General features: G+C 45.3%; 2 protein-coding genes across 13 annotated transcripts in view; one reads left to right on the top strand and one right to left on the bottom strand.

Moving 5' to 3' along the window:
* Positions 1–6,476, top strand: part of ST3GAL6 (ST3 beta-galactoside alpha-2,3-sialyltransferase 6) — a 47,824-nt gene extending 41,348 nt beyond the window's left edge. For 10 of the 11 annotated variants that reach the window (XM_014947210.1, XM_014947214.1, XM_014947206.1 and 7 more), the window contains 2 exons: positions 3,515–3,667; positions 5,654–6,476. In XM_014947210.1, the coding sequence (XP_014802696.1) occupies positions 3,515–3,667; positions 5,654–5,734 (234 nt within the window). In that variant the 3' untranslated portion in view covers positions 5,735–6,476. Of the gene's footprint in view, positions 1–1,757; positions 3,478–3,514; positions 3,668–5,653 lie in introns of those variants that run through there. The other variant, XM_014947213.1, reaches the window with a different exon arrangement.
* A 4,861-nt stretch (positions 6,477–11,337) lies between these two features.
* The window catches only part of COL8A1 (collagen, type VIII, alpha 1), a 91,927-nt gene continuing 87,468 nt past the window's right edge, over positions 11,338–15,796 (bottom strand). For both annotated transcript variants that reach the window (XM_014947203.1, XM_014947204.1), the window contains one exon: positions 11,338–14,895. In XM_014947203.1, coding sequence (XP_014802689.1) covers positions 12,992–14,895 — 1,904 coding nt within the window. In that variant the 3' untranslated portion in view covers positions 11,338–12,991. The remainder of the gene's footprint in view (positions 14,896–15,796) is intronic.

Genomic DNA, 15,796 nt, shown 5'->3' with positions numbered 1-15,796 from the left:
CATTGCAGTACTTTGCATTCAGTTGGTGCTTAGAAAGATGGGAAAACGGAATCCAGAACGAGAGTGGGTAGCCTTGTGTGCCAAAAATCTCTTTTGATGGATTCTATAATTAGTATTAAATGAGACTGCTTTTGCAGACAGACAAAATGCCTTTTGCAAAATTGGGAAAAGCAGACAGGCACTGGAAAATGGCAGATCCAAAGAGCCTCTGGAAATATCAAGAAGTCTGGAATTATTAAATGTAGGGTGATTTATATTTTTTCTTAAAAACAAACAAACAAACCAAACCCCCCAAAAAACCCCAACCAAACAAACCAAAACAAAACACCACCACCCACCAAAGCAAAAACTAAAACCAAAACCCCCAGCAAAAACAAAACACCCAAAAAAACCCCCACACCAAACAAACAAAACCCAACAACCCAGTAATTCTAACACTGCTGCAGTTTCACTCTGCTGGCGGCAGGTAAGGGCCAGGGACCGTACAGGATATTCCAGCCCCACGCTAATGACATCTGTCTAGCAGCATTCTTGTGCTTACTGATTTGATGCCAAGCATTGTAATGAGTTAACCAGCAATTTGGACATAAAAATACATTTTAACCATCGGTTTATGGCTGAAGAATGTTTCTGATGAAAGGTAAGGCTTCAAGCTGGAGACCTTCTTTGCGCAGTTGGGACTGACCACGTGCTACTCAGCACAACTCCGGTTCCCTGGGGTCACATCCGTGCACAGAGCTGCTTCATCAGGATCAGCCAACTGCCATACGTGGAAACTTTGGACAGGCTCTTACTGTGGAGTATCTACCACAACTTTTTTCCTAGTTTAACATTTGAAGGAGTTGAGGGTCTTTTGCTTTTGGGTGGTTTTGTGCTTTTTTTTTTTTCCTTCTTTTTCAAAATCCTTTCTTTTTTTGAGCTTACTAGTGGCCTTTTCCTCCCTTATTAACTCTCAAACTGGAATACCCAGTTTGGCTGCATGCTTGCTGGGGCTCCGTGGCATTTCAGCTCTTCAGCTGAGGGTGGGAAGAAAGCCGCATAGTAGTTGGAGCATATAATGATCTCCTAAAGGGCCACAGAAGATCCGTGGCCTCTGTGGCTCCAGAAATCTTTCCTGTCTCTTCCTGTGGTCCCATCTCAGTGGGGGTAAAAGTAGGATGTTGTCAGTGAGCCAAACAGATGCACACGCTGTCCTGGAGCTGGTACAGAGGCACAGAGACCTCAGTTGCTTTGGGTAACATGCATGACCTCTGCTTCTCTCCTGCTTGCTGGGTGTCCCTACCCAGAGCTGGAGCAGAGTCTATCCATGTTTGGAGCCCCTTTCTGCCACCTGCACATCCCACTGGCTCCATCCCAGAGGTTTTGCAGCCTCTCCTCCCCAGCGGCAGCAGTGGTCAAGCTCCAGAGTGCTTGTCCTCATGTTTCCTCGCATCTCTGAGGTGAGCTGTGGCTGGGAGCCTGCACATCTGCTGGTGTGTAGAAGCTTGGTTAAGCTGCAGGTCATGCCTTTGAGGGTTCCCCTTGACAGGGTGGCCTTTTGCAGGACCTGCTTTGGATCCCTGTAGCACATCCTTGGGGAAGGGCCAGTGCTGCCTTTGCTGTCCTGTGCTTCAGCCCCCTCTGCCTGCAGGAGACACTGAAGACCACTGTTGGTTTCCCTGCTGTCTCTGCCTTTTCTGTTAAGCCAATCTCACGTTCTCCGTGTGTGCGTTTATGGTTAGTCATCCATCCAACAAGGATTTCTGTCTCTTTGTTAGCAGCTGTGGTGGTGTGAGCAGAGCCAGGAGCGTAACTGTGAAATCGGATGTGCTGCCCCAGCCCCACCGAAGTCAGAAAGTGTTGCAGAGTCATTCCAGAGCTGCTCCCCCAAAATGTGACTGGTTGAATAAATTTCATTACAGGTCAAGGGTATCTGGTTACTGCTCGGGCACTAGCGTGACAATACATTTTAAAAGTAGTGTTGCTTTTTTTAGTCTATTCTTTTGAAGCAAACTTTATGATAGCCAAAGGGAAACGGAGCTAGTTGCAACCTGTAATGTTCCTGATATTCCACATTGCGCTGATCCTGACGTGTAGCATTCCTGCCATGATTTTTTGTGTCCTGTTTAGTCTGGACATTGCAACAGAGTGGCTGCTAAGTTTATGATACTCACCCCCCAGGGTGGAAAGTTTTGCTAACTGGCAGGAGCCCTGAGCTTAAGTTGATGTTATTGCTGAAGTACTGCAAGAGTTGCATAAAGGAACAAAAAAATTCTACATAAAAGGTGATAGTTCAATCCTGTGACTTTAATTAGGCTTACAGAGCTGTTGTTAGTAACTTAACTTCTTCCTGGGGATTTGTTCTTTTATCATATGATACAAAGAAATATTTTTCTGTGTCATTGAGTGGATCTGCCCTCTCTCTGCACAAAGTTGCCCAGCTCTGGTTTGTCTGCTTTGTTTTCAGAGGCAAATGAACTGAGCATTGTGTAAGAGTTCAGAAAAGCATGTGATTTTATGCTCAGTTTGAGGTTTGATTGCAGCTACTGAACATGTAGCTCATTTGGTCTCTGATAAAATTGTTATTTTAGCTAAGAAGGGCATTAGTGCCTGAATGTTTTGTCCTTTTCTGGGGTCATTTTTTCCCCCTCAGCTTCATCTGTTGGTCTAATGAAAGAGTTCAGCTCTTTCTACAACCCTCATTTACTTCAGATCATTTTAGCCACTGCTGCTGCTAAAACAGTCATTTACAAGGTGGAACAGATGGTTGCAATGAGTTGTTCTATGCTGTTGTAAGAAATGCTAATTTTCAGTTAGGTGCTCTTAATTTTGCACAGTTAAAGCCTGTTTATGACCAGCTCTTGGTATTTTATATTGCATTTATTTTGAGCTATCTCACTTTAGGGAGAATAAACAATTTTATCTACAGTTTCTTTTCTTCTAATGGAAATAGTGGGGGAGAGGTCTAAAGCCACGTTCTTCTGGAATTTCCCTTCTTTGAAAAGTTTCAAATGCAGCCAAATTTATGCAGCGGTAGCATTTATACTTTTTTAGCTTGATGTTATGAAGATTTGAGGCATGTCATGTTACTCTGTTCCTCTGGATCTCCATCATCTAGAAACTTCTGAACGCATCTGCTAATTTGGTCAAATTTAACAGGGTGAAATGGTGTCCAATACATTGAAGCCTGGCCAGTTTCATGAAAATAGGTTGCTGAGCAGGCGGATGGGGACACCTTCCTGATGGCTCTGCTGATGGAAGGGGTCTACGATATGGGCTCAGCCCTGACTAGAAACTGGAGAATCTTGGGGAAGGCCAACATGGAAATGGAAAAACCTGCAGTTGTGGTCATGCAAAACCTGCAGGCACTACCTTACTCCTTAGGAGACATGAGGGGATCAAACTACAAAACCAAATGTCTGTAGAAGAGCCACGCTGCCTGATTTTCAGGGGCTTTGTTCTTAGGTTTGATGTTCCTGTCAAACTGTATTTATGTATTTATTTATGTATGTGTGCTCTTTGTGTTTCACTGTAGAAACCCAAGCATCCAACAACAGGACTAATTGCCATTACGCTCGCATTTCACATATGCCATGAAGTTCACCTGGCAGGCTTCAAGTACGATTTCAGCGACAGAAACAGTTCTTTGCACTACTATGGCAACGAGACAATGTCTCAAATGATACAGGTAACATGTTGTTTATGCTGAGAGGGATATAGCTGGCAACTGGGGAATAGATTCAGAATAGCTAGAAATGTGTACTGCAGCTCAGAAAGGCCTCTTGATAGAGCTGCTTGGTTAACATCGCTTGAATCTCTTCCTCTCTGGTTTTGTTTCTGAAAAATGTGGATAATGATACTTGTGTCCCTTGTGCTACACCTTATTCTGCAATGTCTGCATGAAATGTAGAATCACAGAATGGTTAGAGTTGGAAGGGACCTTAAAATCATCTAGCTCTAACCCCCCTGCCATGGGCAGGGACACCTCCCACTAGAGCAGGTTGCTCAAATCCCATCTAGTCTGGTCTTGAACACTTCGAGGGATGGGACATCCACAACTTCTCTGGGCAACCTGTTCCAGTGTCTCATTACATTCACAGTAAAAAATCTTCCTAATATCTAATATAAATTTCCCCTCTTTCAGTTTAAAATTGTTACCTCTTGTCCAATCGCTGCACTCCCTGATGAAGAGTCCCTCTCCATGTTTTCTGTAGGCCCCCTTTAGGTACTGGAAGGCTGTGATAAGGTCTCCCTGGAGCTTTCCATTTCATGTGTCCATTTACATGTTCTATTTTGCTTTGCTGGTGTTATCCTTAGGCTACACAGCTCTTATTATTGATGGAAGTATATTTACTATTACTATCAGAACATGAATAGCATGGTTTCTACTTGCACTTTTTTCCTTGGCAGTTAGTTTTACAATTTGTCATAGTTGCCAAACTTCTTAAAAAAGAAAAAGAGAAAAGAAAGAAGAACAAAGGGAAATAATGGAAGGAGTTAAGACCTACAAACTTGCAGTCAGGAGAAGAACTGAATTTCAGAATTGAAAGCATAAAAGAAAAGCAGGTAGGAAGAGAAGGAGCTGTTTTCAGGGGTAAGCCACAACTCACCAGGAGAGGAACCAGCAGGAGGCTGGCAAACATCAGTGATGCCTTTTCCTCCCTCCTGCTTTACTACAGTCATGTCTCTGCTCTTGCATTTAGCTCAATATTCTGAGTAACTTCACCTCAGCCCTTTACTTCAATGTGAACAGTTTTCTCTTCCATGTGCACGCCCAGTGCACATGGGGACCATTTTGTCCCCTCCCTTTCCTGAAGGGGAAGGACAGTGGCAGTGCCCGTAGGAACCTCTCATGTCTGAGGATTCCTTGGTGTCTGCTGCTCTGAGAGAATTTTTCTCTAACACTGAACCTTAATTTTGCAGCTCCTCTCTGCAGGTGCTTTTTTTGCAATGTATCCCAAGCTTGGATAAGGTTGATCAGTAGTTGAATAGACATCCGTAAGTTTCCTAAAATCTTGAAACTTTAAAAACCAAACAACTAAACAAAAACCTCATCATTATTTTTTTAGTGGCATTAAGTTGTAAATGTTGTATATGCATGTTTTATGTAGTATTTGTATTATATTCATTTTAATTTACTGGATTCAGTGTCTAAGATTGTCAGTAAACTTACTCTCTTTGTGCTGTCTTCAGCTAACGTTTGGATACAGCACAGAAGATGTGTTGCTTTTGGCTTTTTGAAACTAATTGACAGGGTGCACCCAATTTACAGATGCTGATGTATGCTTTTCAAGAACCTGCACTGAGCTTTGAAAATTAGTCATTTTCTGACTCCTTGTGCTCTAAACATGGTTATGCAGCTTTTCCCTCTAAGCATAGGGAGGAGTTGGGAGACTTGGTAATGGAAGGACTTCTGTCTCACCCATTCTCGCCATTGAAGGATCATCCCTTTTGGTTTGTGTCCTAATGGAAAATCTAATCTAGTTTTGAGCAATAGAGTCACTCACCTGTTTTTGTGGGAGATTGTGCTACAGCCCTTGCTAATAAGTCTTTTTCCCAGAGCTCTTAGCATCTTCCAAGTATCATGGGTAATTAAAGGGAAAGAACAACCAAGTGATGTTTCTGATAGCAATTTGAATTTAATTTTCTTTATTATTCCCTCACATCTCTTTAGAATGAATATCACAACATCAACGCTGAGCAGAAATTTTTGAAGAAGCTTATAGACAAGAACTTTGTGGTCAATTTGACATGAAAGCTGAATGGAAAATACAAAGAACAATCACTATTTTCAAGATTTGAAAAAATTTTATTTTTTCTATGACATTTTTATTTTTTAAGTGCAGCATAACTGTTTATTGTTTAAAAGGAGCACAGAAACCTCACCAAGGCAGAAGCTTTCTTCTAAGCCTGAGGGTAATGGACTATTGCAAACAGAGTTAACTGTCATTTCTGTGAAGCTATTTAATAACGGTAAACCATGAAACTTTCAGCTGAAAGTATCAGGGATATATAAAAATGTGATGCACATCACTTATTTATCAGCAAGAACTCTTTCCAAATGATTACTTCTATGGAATATTTTTGTTTCTCTTGTCCTCCAAAAGAGTTACACTGTCAAGAGACTGAGACAACCAGTGTTTAATTAGTAGATGGATGTAAAGTCTTGAATGTCTTTCTTGTAGTATGAAAACGGCTTTAAAACGATGCCTATAAATCATTACTGTGTGTTTGGAGAAGGGGCAACATACAGAGTGTACAGGTTTTAGTCTGCTCTACTGAAGAGGAGATGTCCATCTTCAGCAAAGAAGCCACAGCTTCTGCACTGGCCATCGACTCTGAACTGCTGCCTGCCTTTTCCAAAGGTGAAGATTTTTCGTCTTATTTGTGGAGACATTGGTATTGACAATGCTTATGTTGTACCCAGTTTATGGAAAACCCTGCTCCCCATCCTGTGTGCCCAATAAATTTTACGATTGGTGACTTGACTTAGAAAAGAGGGATTATGAAGACTGAAGAGTTGTCCTCATTACCCGCGTGTCAGCTGCTTCCCCCAGACCACAACAGAAACATGAGCTGGGTCAGAGATGTTCACATCCGAGTTTAAATTTAGAGCCAATGTTTGTTGGATTTCCAGATCTCCAGGACAGGATCTTGTGTATCTTTCTGTTCGCTCCCCAGGAATTGAGGTGTATATTTCCAAACCAGATAAGTCTCCTTTCTCAGATGCTGTAATGCATTTCCACCTTTGCAATGCATCAGTGCGAGCAATGAATGTTCCCATCTTCAGCAGCAGAGTGTGCTAGGGAATATCGGGAATATCCAACATATACCTCAGCTGACTTATTATTTGACTTCTGTTTACCTCTCCCGTCTTGACATTTGGGTTTAAATGATGTGGCTGAACTATATCATTTAGTAGTGGGGACTTCATTTTGATTTTAATTGAAACATTTAATGGGATGCTTGTTTCCTGTATTGGTTTGTCTCAAACAAGCCTGCTGAATAAGTTTAATCTGTCTAGGAATGGTCTTGACAACTGTCAAAGAAGAACAAGTAGTATGCTGTTCTAATTCTCTCGTGGAGTGTGTATTTTTGATTTGTGGCAGGTTTCCTTGAAGATCTTGTGGTTATCTTGATCAATCACACCTAAAGAAAGCATAAAGAAGTCCACTTGAAAAAAAAGTGTAGCTGGCAGAAAAACCTTTGTTGCTTTTTAATAAAATGTTATAGAGAGCTTTAGTATGTTTAGGAGCAGTGCAAACAATTAAAATACAAACACAATCCTCTAGCAGGGCAGGAGCACAATATTTGTATTTTTCAGAAGCTGAGGATTACAGGAGTACTGAACAAAAATTTTTTGCAGCAGGGTAGAGGAATAGGCATTGGCTAATGAACCATCTTTCTTTTTCTCTATTTCTGTTGTGGTGTGCAATAGGTATTTAAAAAAACACTACCACCTTCCCATAGTTTTCATCTTCCTTTTTTGTCCCTTGGCTCTGCCCGTCGGAGATCAGTGAGTGCAGTGTAGTTTGGAGGGGACCCACAGATAAAGGGGAGGAGGCTTTGTGTTCTCATATAGTGTTTTCAGCTAAGGACTCCTGAGCTTTGGTGCACTTCAAGCAAATTTGACATATTGCAATAACTCCACGTATCATCAAAATCTGGGGCGGGGAAGGACCATGGGGCTTGTCTGCTGCAGGGGGTGGCCCCTTGTCCAGCCCTGTGCAGGGAGGCAGGCGAGAGCGTGGGGGACACTGCAGCAGGTGACTGTGGTGGAAACAGAGGAAACTAGAATTTCCTCACAAGGTGGCAGAAGGGCTCAGTTATTTGTATTTCCTATTTTTTTATGTTTTTTTAAACATACACATTTCTGAACCATTGAGGAAGTCTTAGTCAGAAGTCTGAATAAAAAAGGGTGGGGGTTTGCACCAGCAAACAGTGATATTACTATCTTTAGTCCTACCAGCATTTATTTCTTCTTGTTATTTCAGTTAATAAAAAAAGGTTTGAGTGGTGTATGTACCTGCAGCCATAGACCTGCAGTGATTCAGACTACTGACAGTAGCAATTCCACGTGAAAAAAAACAAAACCCTGGTCACTCCCAGAGCCACCACAGATCCAACTGCATTCATGTAACATCTCACAGTGTGGTGACCATGAGGATTTTTTTCCAGGAGAGCTACTGAGTTTCCTTCTCCTCTCAGAGCCTGGTTTCTGCCATGGTGCAGGCTGCTTCCCTCTGCTTCTCCACCCCTGTCCCTGGTGGCAGGAGGTGGGCAGGGAGCTGTGCTGAGGATGTGGTTATTTGCTTTGTTTCCTCTTCCCGCTAATCTAAACTGATTACTTTTAGTTGCTATAGTCAGGATCCAAACAAAATAATTGTAAAAAAGTCTTCGTGGCAAACAAATGGCATCCCCCAAACTCTTTTTACTTAAAATGGATTATTTTATTCTTTTTTTTTTACCACATCAGCTTTTTTGGTCTCCCTAAGATATTTTTTAAATTATTTTATTTTGGATAATGTGTTTGACATTCTCAATGCATTTAATATGCTGTCTACAAGCATTTATCCTTATCAGGTGCTCCGTTTTATTTGTTCCTAATAAGCCTCCCCATTTGTATGACAGACTTTCTGAAATTAAACAGTACCCCCAGGGATATTCTCCCACTTCTGTGCTCTTGTAGGATTGTCAAGTCTGCAAGCGCTGAGGTTGCCATCGCAGTGTGACTAAGTAAAGTTTACAGCCAGACCTGTTCACTTGGGGCCGAGCCAAGGGTTGATATTGTTGATAAACCATAGGGTACTGGGTTTTTTGAAAGCACAGCTCACAGGCCAGTACCTTGTTCTCTTCAATAATAAGTAGTGAGCCAAGTGATTAATTCCTCCCACCAACCCCTAAGATGTTTTGATAGGCTTCTGTGTACACCAGCCCTGTTTCATCACCTGCTCCACACAGTCGTTTCTGCTTTCCTGCCTTGAGGACAGAATCGCTTTTACACAAACTTCATGTGGGCAGTAATAACTGTCCGTGGTGTGTTTCTCAGTAATGGCCACGTATCACAGTGTCTATTCTACCCAGGCACGCATTTTCACAGGCATTTTGCAATACCAAAGATTTGCCCTGGGCCTTTTTGACAAAAGCAATAACGCTAACTTCAAATACCTTAGATCTTTCTGAGAGGGAGCCACTATTAAGGTTTTCTGTTTCCATTTTTGCCATTCCTGAAAGTGAAGTCTCTGCACTGAAACTTCCCTTTAAAAGCTACTCTGTTGTTTTTCAATCGCAGTAGCAACAAATCTGGTGAATTTTGAATCCTCAGGTGCTGCCAGCTTTATTTCCATGTCTGGTAATGACGTAACTAAATAGGTTCCCAGTGTCTCCCATGAATTTTCTTCCTGTATCAATTGCTGAGTCGGATGGTCTCATCCCTTCTTCCTCTGCCCTGTTCTCCAGCAGCCTGCTGAATTTCAAGATAGCAGCATCTTGCAGTAAAGGTGCTCCTGCGTGTTATCTGCCACCCCTCTCAAAATGCTGCATCATCAGAAAGACACAGCTCGAAGGTACCGAAGAATGCACAACACAGGCAGGATGACATGCATCGCCTGAAAGCTCTGTTTGGCTCAGTCTTTTAGGGTTTTTGTTTGTTTTCTGTCAGGAAAGTTATTTTTTTTTCATCTGCTGTAATAGTTAAGGGAAACGTGGAGATACAACTTAAAAAGGAAGGTCACAAACTATTGCACTAAATGCAAATCTGAGAGTGCCTAAAAGATATCACTAAATGACATTTCCAATGACTCTATTGCTGATAATAATACAGAATCACAACTTTGGTGTTTAATAATTAGTGTGTGGTACTTTTTGTTTCCTATGCCACCCGTTTCCTTTTTAACGATGCCCTGGGAGGTAGTGTAAATACCTTAACTTTTAAGTGGAGTTTGATTTTTAAAAACATGCAAAGCTCAACATCTGTTTTTGGGATCAGTAAATATGTTTTATTTGCTATTTGTCTTAAGTTTTATATGCGTTTAAAGTGCCAGCTGTATTTTGAAGACACTCTTACAGTTTTCAAGTGAAATCGTGAATACTACAAATGGAAAGAGACTGTTTTCCTGTGAATAAATTCTGTTAAAGACGGTGCCCTCAGGCTTATTTCTGCAAGGTCAGTCCTCTGCGTGTGTGTGTGTGTGCACGGATGCGCCTGTGTGCCCGGTTCCCTTCATTATTAACGCTGTGTAAAGTACACACAGTGTTATCAGATATGGCGTTGAGTTTGAGAACAAACTTTGGTGCTTAGTAGAGCAAACAAGGCTGAAAATTTCAGAGTCTAGGCAGGCTGAGCTGTACTGTGGGTGGGAACAGCGCTGCAGGCTGAATAAAAGCAAAGCTGGGACATAGGTTTTGTAGGTAAGATAAGGAGCAGCATCCTCCTGAGTTTAATTTTTCATGTTTTTTTTAATCCTGCCTGTCTTACTGGGGACTTTCAGGGGAGTGCTAAAATAAAAGACATTTAACTGAAGTGATAGAAAGTGAGAGACAGTGGTTGAGATACTTTGCTCATGCTTTGTTTTTTCTTTTTTGTGCAGTAAGACTGAGATACTGGGGAGCAGGAAGCTTCAGGGAGTCTAAGGGAGACTTAGAAAACAATTACCTGATGCTAACAGGTATGCAATGCATTCATTTTGGTACAGACAGTTCAGGAGTTCCCAGCCTGGAGGAAATGCCTGTCTTGGAGGTGAGATCAGGGGTGCCACCCCATGGGTTGTAATTTACTCCCTGCCATGGAGCCACAGTTGAATAGTGATGGTAAATTCGCGATAAATATGTTGCCGCTTTCACACTCGGTTTTTGCTGCAGGTGGAAGAAATGAGGAGGAGTGTGAAAAGCTGTTTCCAAATCACAGGCAGAGCCAGGGATGTGGTGTGCATCTCCCAGCCTGGGCAGCCAGCTCTGGCTTTTTAGGCGAGCACAAACACTAAACGTGGCACTTCTAGGCTGCCCCATCTCTCGTGTTCCCCCGCGCTGCCCCTGTGCCTGTCTACACTGGGCTCCCGCATCCGCTCCTGCTGAGCTGGCCCTGTCCCACTGGGTGCCTGAGGGACCCCTCACTCGGCCTGTCCCCCCCCAGCCCCAGCCCCCCTCTTATGCTAAATGCGATGCCGGGACAGCACGTCCCCCCACTGTGGCTTAGGGCAGGTTTTGCCTGTAGAGGGGAACTAAAGAAAAGGGTATAGCGGGTTTTTTTTGTTACATTGGGCTGTCAGTGGTTTCAAAGAGTCCTTACCATCTGATGTATGAAGTCAGTGGGTTGGACGTTCCTTCTAACACTTCCACTGAATGAAGACAGGATTAATATTTTTTTTTAAAGGTATTTAATAAGATATTTTTTTCAAATCAGTACAAAAATTTTAAATACGAAATTATTTGCTTTTGAAATATCTCATATATTCTGGGAACATAATGAAGTCACCAATGCCTGGTAAACTGTCCGTCTGTTCCTGCCACCATTCCATAAAATTTCTGAGATAAAGCACCACATTATATCACTGGAGTCCTTAGTCAATGTTAGACTGCATTAAACTCTGCATTTAAATAATGGTAATGCCAGTTAAATCCAATCTTAGTTTTGCATGAAAAAAAAAAATCTAGTTCATTTTTGAATCAAAAGCGGTAGCGTTAGCTAAAGACACTGAAGAAGTGATGAGTATTTAACTCTTTCAACTAGCGTAACAGTGTGTGATGTGCAGCACTGTACAGGGAAACACAGCAAAGTACACTGCCCTTGGAAACGAATACTTTTGAGGTGAGATTAGCACCATTGATGAACAGACAGCTCTTGCAGAGAAGTCACTTTCCTCGCGTACAGAAAAGATCGAGGCCTGCAGGTTCTCCTTGACCATTGGTAACATATAAATAAGGACTGGAAATCAGCTTTTATATAAAATGAAGTTCTCGGATAAATTTGCGTGATCAGTATTGCTGGTTAAGTTATTGGTTGATCTCAAACAACAGATTAGTTAATTAGCAAACAGAGCTACTTCTGCTTTGCCTAGTCATTGAAGAGCATAACTGATTTAACTTTCACTGAGTGGCAGAATAGGTGTCTCTGCTGACAAGCCAAACGGGCACAGGTTCTTAGCACGAGCACAGAAATCCAAGTGGATTTATTCCACCCTGCTGTATTGCCACGTGTTGGTCAAAATGTCTTAATCACGTGGCACAAAGCAAATGGGGAGCCCTTCATTTTTGTCTATCATCTGCCTCATCTACTTCAACTGTGCAAATGCAGACGGAGCCTTTTCGATCCCTGTGGTACTTGGAGGTGAACCCAGCACCTGCTGGAGGCAGTGGTGGCATTCTGGGTCCAACGGCTGTTGGAGAAGTTTCATGTGGAATAGTGACACCATCACTACTCCTTTTCCATCATTAATAAGTTGTTCAGAAAAAAACCACACCTCCAGGAATATTTTATGTGGGGCGAAGGGAAATAAAGGTCTCCAGGTAAGAGAACCTTTGCTTGTCAGGCAGACCTGCTGTCAAAAAACACAAAACCCCAAACCCGACCAAACAAATAAAAGGCCACTCAAGTTTTTCCATATAATTTGAGACTGAGCTACTCCAGTTTAAGTCACTGGTTTTCATCTCCTGACTATGATCAATGCAACAGGAGTGAGTGACGTACGCTGATTTGAACCTTAGCACTGAATTACTGTGCATGAAATGAAGTAAGCACGGCATCACAGAAATATATAATGTACAGCTAATATGTCCCCCTCGGATGCAAAACGACTGTTTATGAACCTGATACACATCTTTAGATATGTTCACCACACCTTTTTTTTTGTATAACTACCTGTGCATAACGTTAAACTTTGTATTTATTTAAATTTTTTTGTACAAAATGGTCTGAAGCGGTCATAAAATGCATTTTTCATGGTATAAAAGTTTGAAGCAGAGAAGAAAGGTTTTGATTTTGTGTGTGGGTGTGTGTGTGTGTCTGGTTTTTGTTTTACATGGGATACAATAAATATCCTGAAAAAGATGAATGAACGTACTGCCCGGCATAGAGTCCTGCCGCCTGCTCGGATGGCATTTGAACGTAAACCTTGTCTCCGTGCATCAGCGGGACAACGGCGCTGCCCGAGGCCTGGTCCAGGAAGCCCTTCTTGTACTCGTCGTAGGTGTACATCAGCGGCTCGTTGTTCTTGAACAACGCCACCCAGACGCTGGCCCCTTTACAGTGGACGTGGTAGGCGAAGTAGTAGATGCCGGGGATCTCGCAGGTGAAGATCCCCGTCTGGGGGTTGTAGTTCTGCCGGCCGTTGTAGAGGAGCTTGTCGAACTTCACCGGCACCCCGACCCGGGGGAAGGGGGTGAGGAGCTCTGCCGTGAACGCGGGCATCTCATAGACGGCGCCGCCAGCCTTGCCTTTCTTGCCCTTGTAGCCGTAGGGGGGCTTGACGCCGTCTATCGGCCCCACTTCAGGCAGGTATTGTCCCACGGATGGTGGAGTGGGTGGGATGATGACCGGGGGACCTGGAGGCCCAGGGGGGCCAGGTGGTCCCTGGAGTCCTGGCTGGCCAGGGGGACCGAGTGCCCCGGGCTTCCCCGGGGGTCCCTGTAGCCCGGCAGCACCAGGTTTGCCCATGCCAGGGAAGCCGGGTGGTCCGGGCAGGCCGGGCTCCCCCTTTGCCCCTGGCAACCCTGGGGGGCCGATGGGACCACTGGGTCCCGCAATGCCCGGGATGCCCGAGGGGCCCTGAAGCCCCTGGGCACCAGGGAGCCCTGGCTCCCCTTTAGGCCCCACCAGCCCTGGGACACCTGGCAGCCCTGGCAAGCCTTTATGCCCGGCTTCCCCCTTGGGCCCTGTGGGGCCTGGAAGCCCCCGCAACCCGGGGGCCCCCACTTCCCCAGGGAAGCCTGGCTTCCCTGGAAAACCCTGCAGGCCGGGTTCGCCCTTGGGGCCCACCGGTCCTGGTGGCCCCACGGCACCACCTTCTCCTTTGGGTCCTGGGAAGCCGGCAGCCCCCGGGGGGCCCATGATGCCCGGCAGTCCTGGCTGGCCTGGCTCCCCTGGTGGCCCCCCCATGCCCGGTGGCCCTGCGTGCCCCTTCTCCCCTTTTGGCCCCAGGGGTCCGGGCAGACCACCCACCCCACGCTCACCCTTGGGCCCAGGGAAACCTGGCTTCCCAACCCCAGGAAGGCCAGGGGGCCCTGGCAGGCCTGGCAGGCCTTGCTCCCCTTTCCCGCCTGGGAAGCCCGGCTGGCCGGGGACACCGTCCTGGCCGGGTTTGCCAACGCCAGGCAGGCCGGGAGGGCCCTGCATCCCAGGGGCCCCCGGGGGTCCCTGCAGCCCCAGCTCTCCTGGGGGTCCAGGTTTGCCCAGGGGTCCCTGTGGGCCGGGGAAGCCGACCATGCCTGGCTTGCCCACCCCCGGCAGGCCCACGGGGCCAGGGGGACCTGGCAGCCCGGGTGGACCCTTGAGCCCTGGCAAACCTGGGATCCCAACGCCCTTCTCCCCCTTTGGCCCTGGGATCCCGGGGGCTCCCGGGGGCCCCTTCATCCCGGGCTCACCCTTTGGTCCTGGCTGTCCCTGCAGCCCCGGAGCACCCGCTTTCCCAATGCCAGGAAGGCCATGAGGCCCCGGTGGTCCTTGCGGCCCGGGTATCCCCATGGGCCCGATCTCCCCCTTTGGCCCCATCTCCCCTCTTGGCCCTGGGGGCCCCATGACACCCGGTTTCCCTGGCATCCCTGGCAAACCCGGCTTCCCAATTCCTGGATATCCTTGCGGGCCTGGTTTTCCTTTGGCTCCTGGCACACCATGTCCTGGTAATCCTGGTGGTCCTGGAGGCCCTCGTGGTCCAGGCTCACCAGGGGGACCTTGCTCGCCCCTCAGACTGCGTATGGGCATTTCTGCATCGGGGAGAAAAGAAAAAGAAAAAAGAAAAGGGGATGGGGAGAGATAAAAGGTGATTGCAGTCGCATCTTTGAGAAACACAAAGGCAGTTTTGAATTGAATGTGCTTGCTATGATGCCTCTCCGTTTTGTAGTGGGTAGGGAGGCAGAGCTGGCCAGCAAGTTACAGGTTGGTGTTTGGAATGAAAAGGATGTTCCTACTGTTTTGCCTACCCCAAACTTGCGTGCGTGTTTCTGTTACTATAAAATCATTGTTGTGCATCATATTTGCTTATATTGTTGCCCTCCAAAAAGTCATTTGCGCTTTACTAGTGTTTTCCACCTGTACAATCTTAAGCAGCAAAATCTTTTTTCTCATATTGCTGTAGACTAATCTACTTAAGAGTTTTTGCAGGACACAATAGCTGCTTGGTGCTCCTGTGCTGTAGGAGGAGTTCTGGCATAAAAATGCTTTTAGTGGAGGGGTTTACGCTAGCAAGACCAATTAAAAAAGATTTTATCAGTAAGACATTTGCACGTAGCTATGACTGAATTTTCATCAAGGCCTTGGTTCCCATTAAGATATAACTGGAAACCTGCAGCCTTACCCGGCACTGCCAAGCTCCCACAGGTTTTTAGCGTAGCCATATCCAGTTAGAGCTCTTCTAAACACGTCACAAAATGTTTTTGTTGTCCAAGCCCTCATTTTTGTGTATGTGACCACTTAGCATTGCAGGTCAGGGTGAGCGAGTTGCCGCGTGGGAGTAGCTGGGCTGGGGTTCGTTGCTTTTCAAGCTGCAGGCTTTTTGTGTTAAGTGGAAAGTCTGCTCCTTGCTGGCTCTAAAGTGCGAGAGGTTTGGTGGAAGGGGAGAGATGAGGTTTCAGGGCAAGAGAATTAACTGTTCTTTGGGAGGCAAAA

This window comes from Calidris pugnax, unplaced genomic scaffold (assembly GCF_001431845.1).
Source record: "Calidris pugnax isolate Ruff unplaced genomic scaffold, ASM143184v1 scaffold95, whole genome shotgun sequence".
NCBI lineage: Eukaryota > Metazoa > Chordata > Aves > Charadriiformes > Scolopacidae > Calidris > Calidris pugnax.
This window is presented reverse-complemented; position numbering and strand designations above follow the sequence as displayed.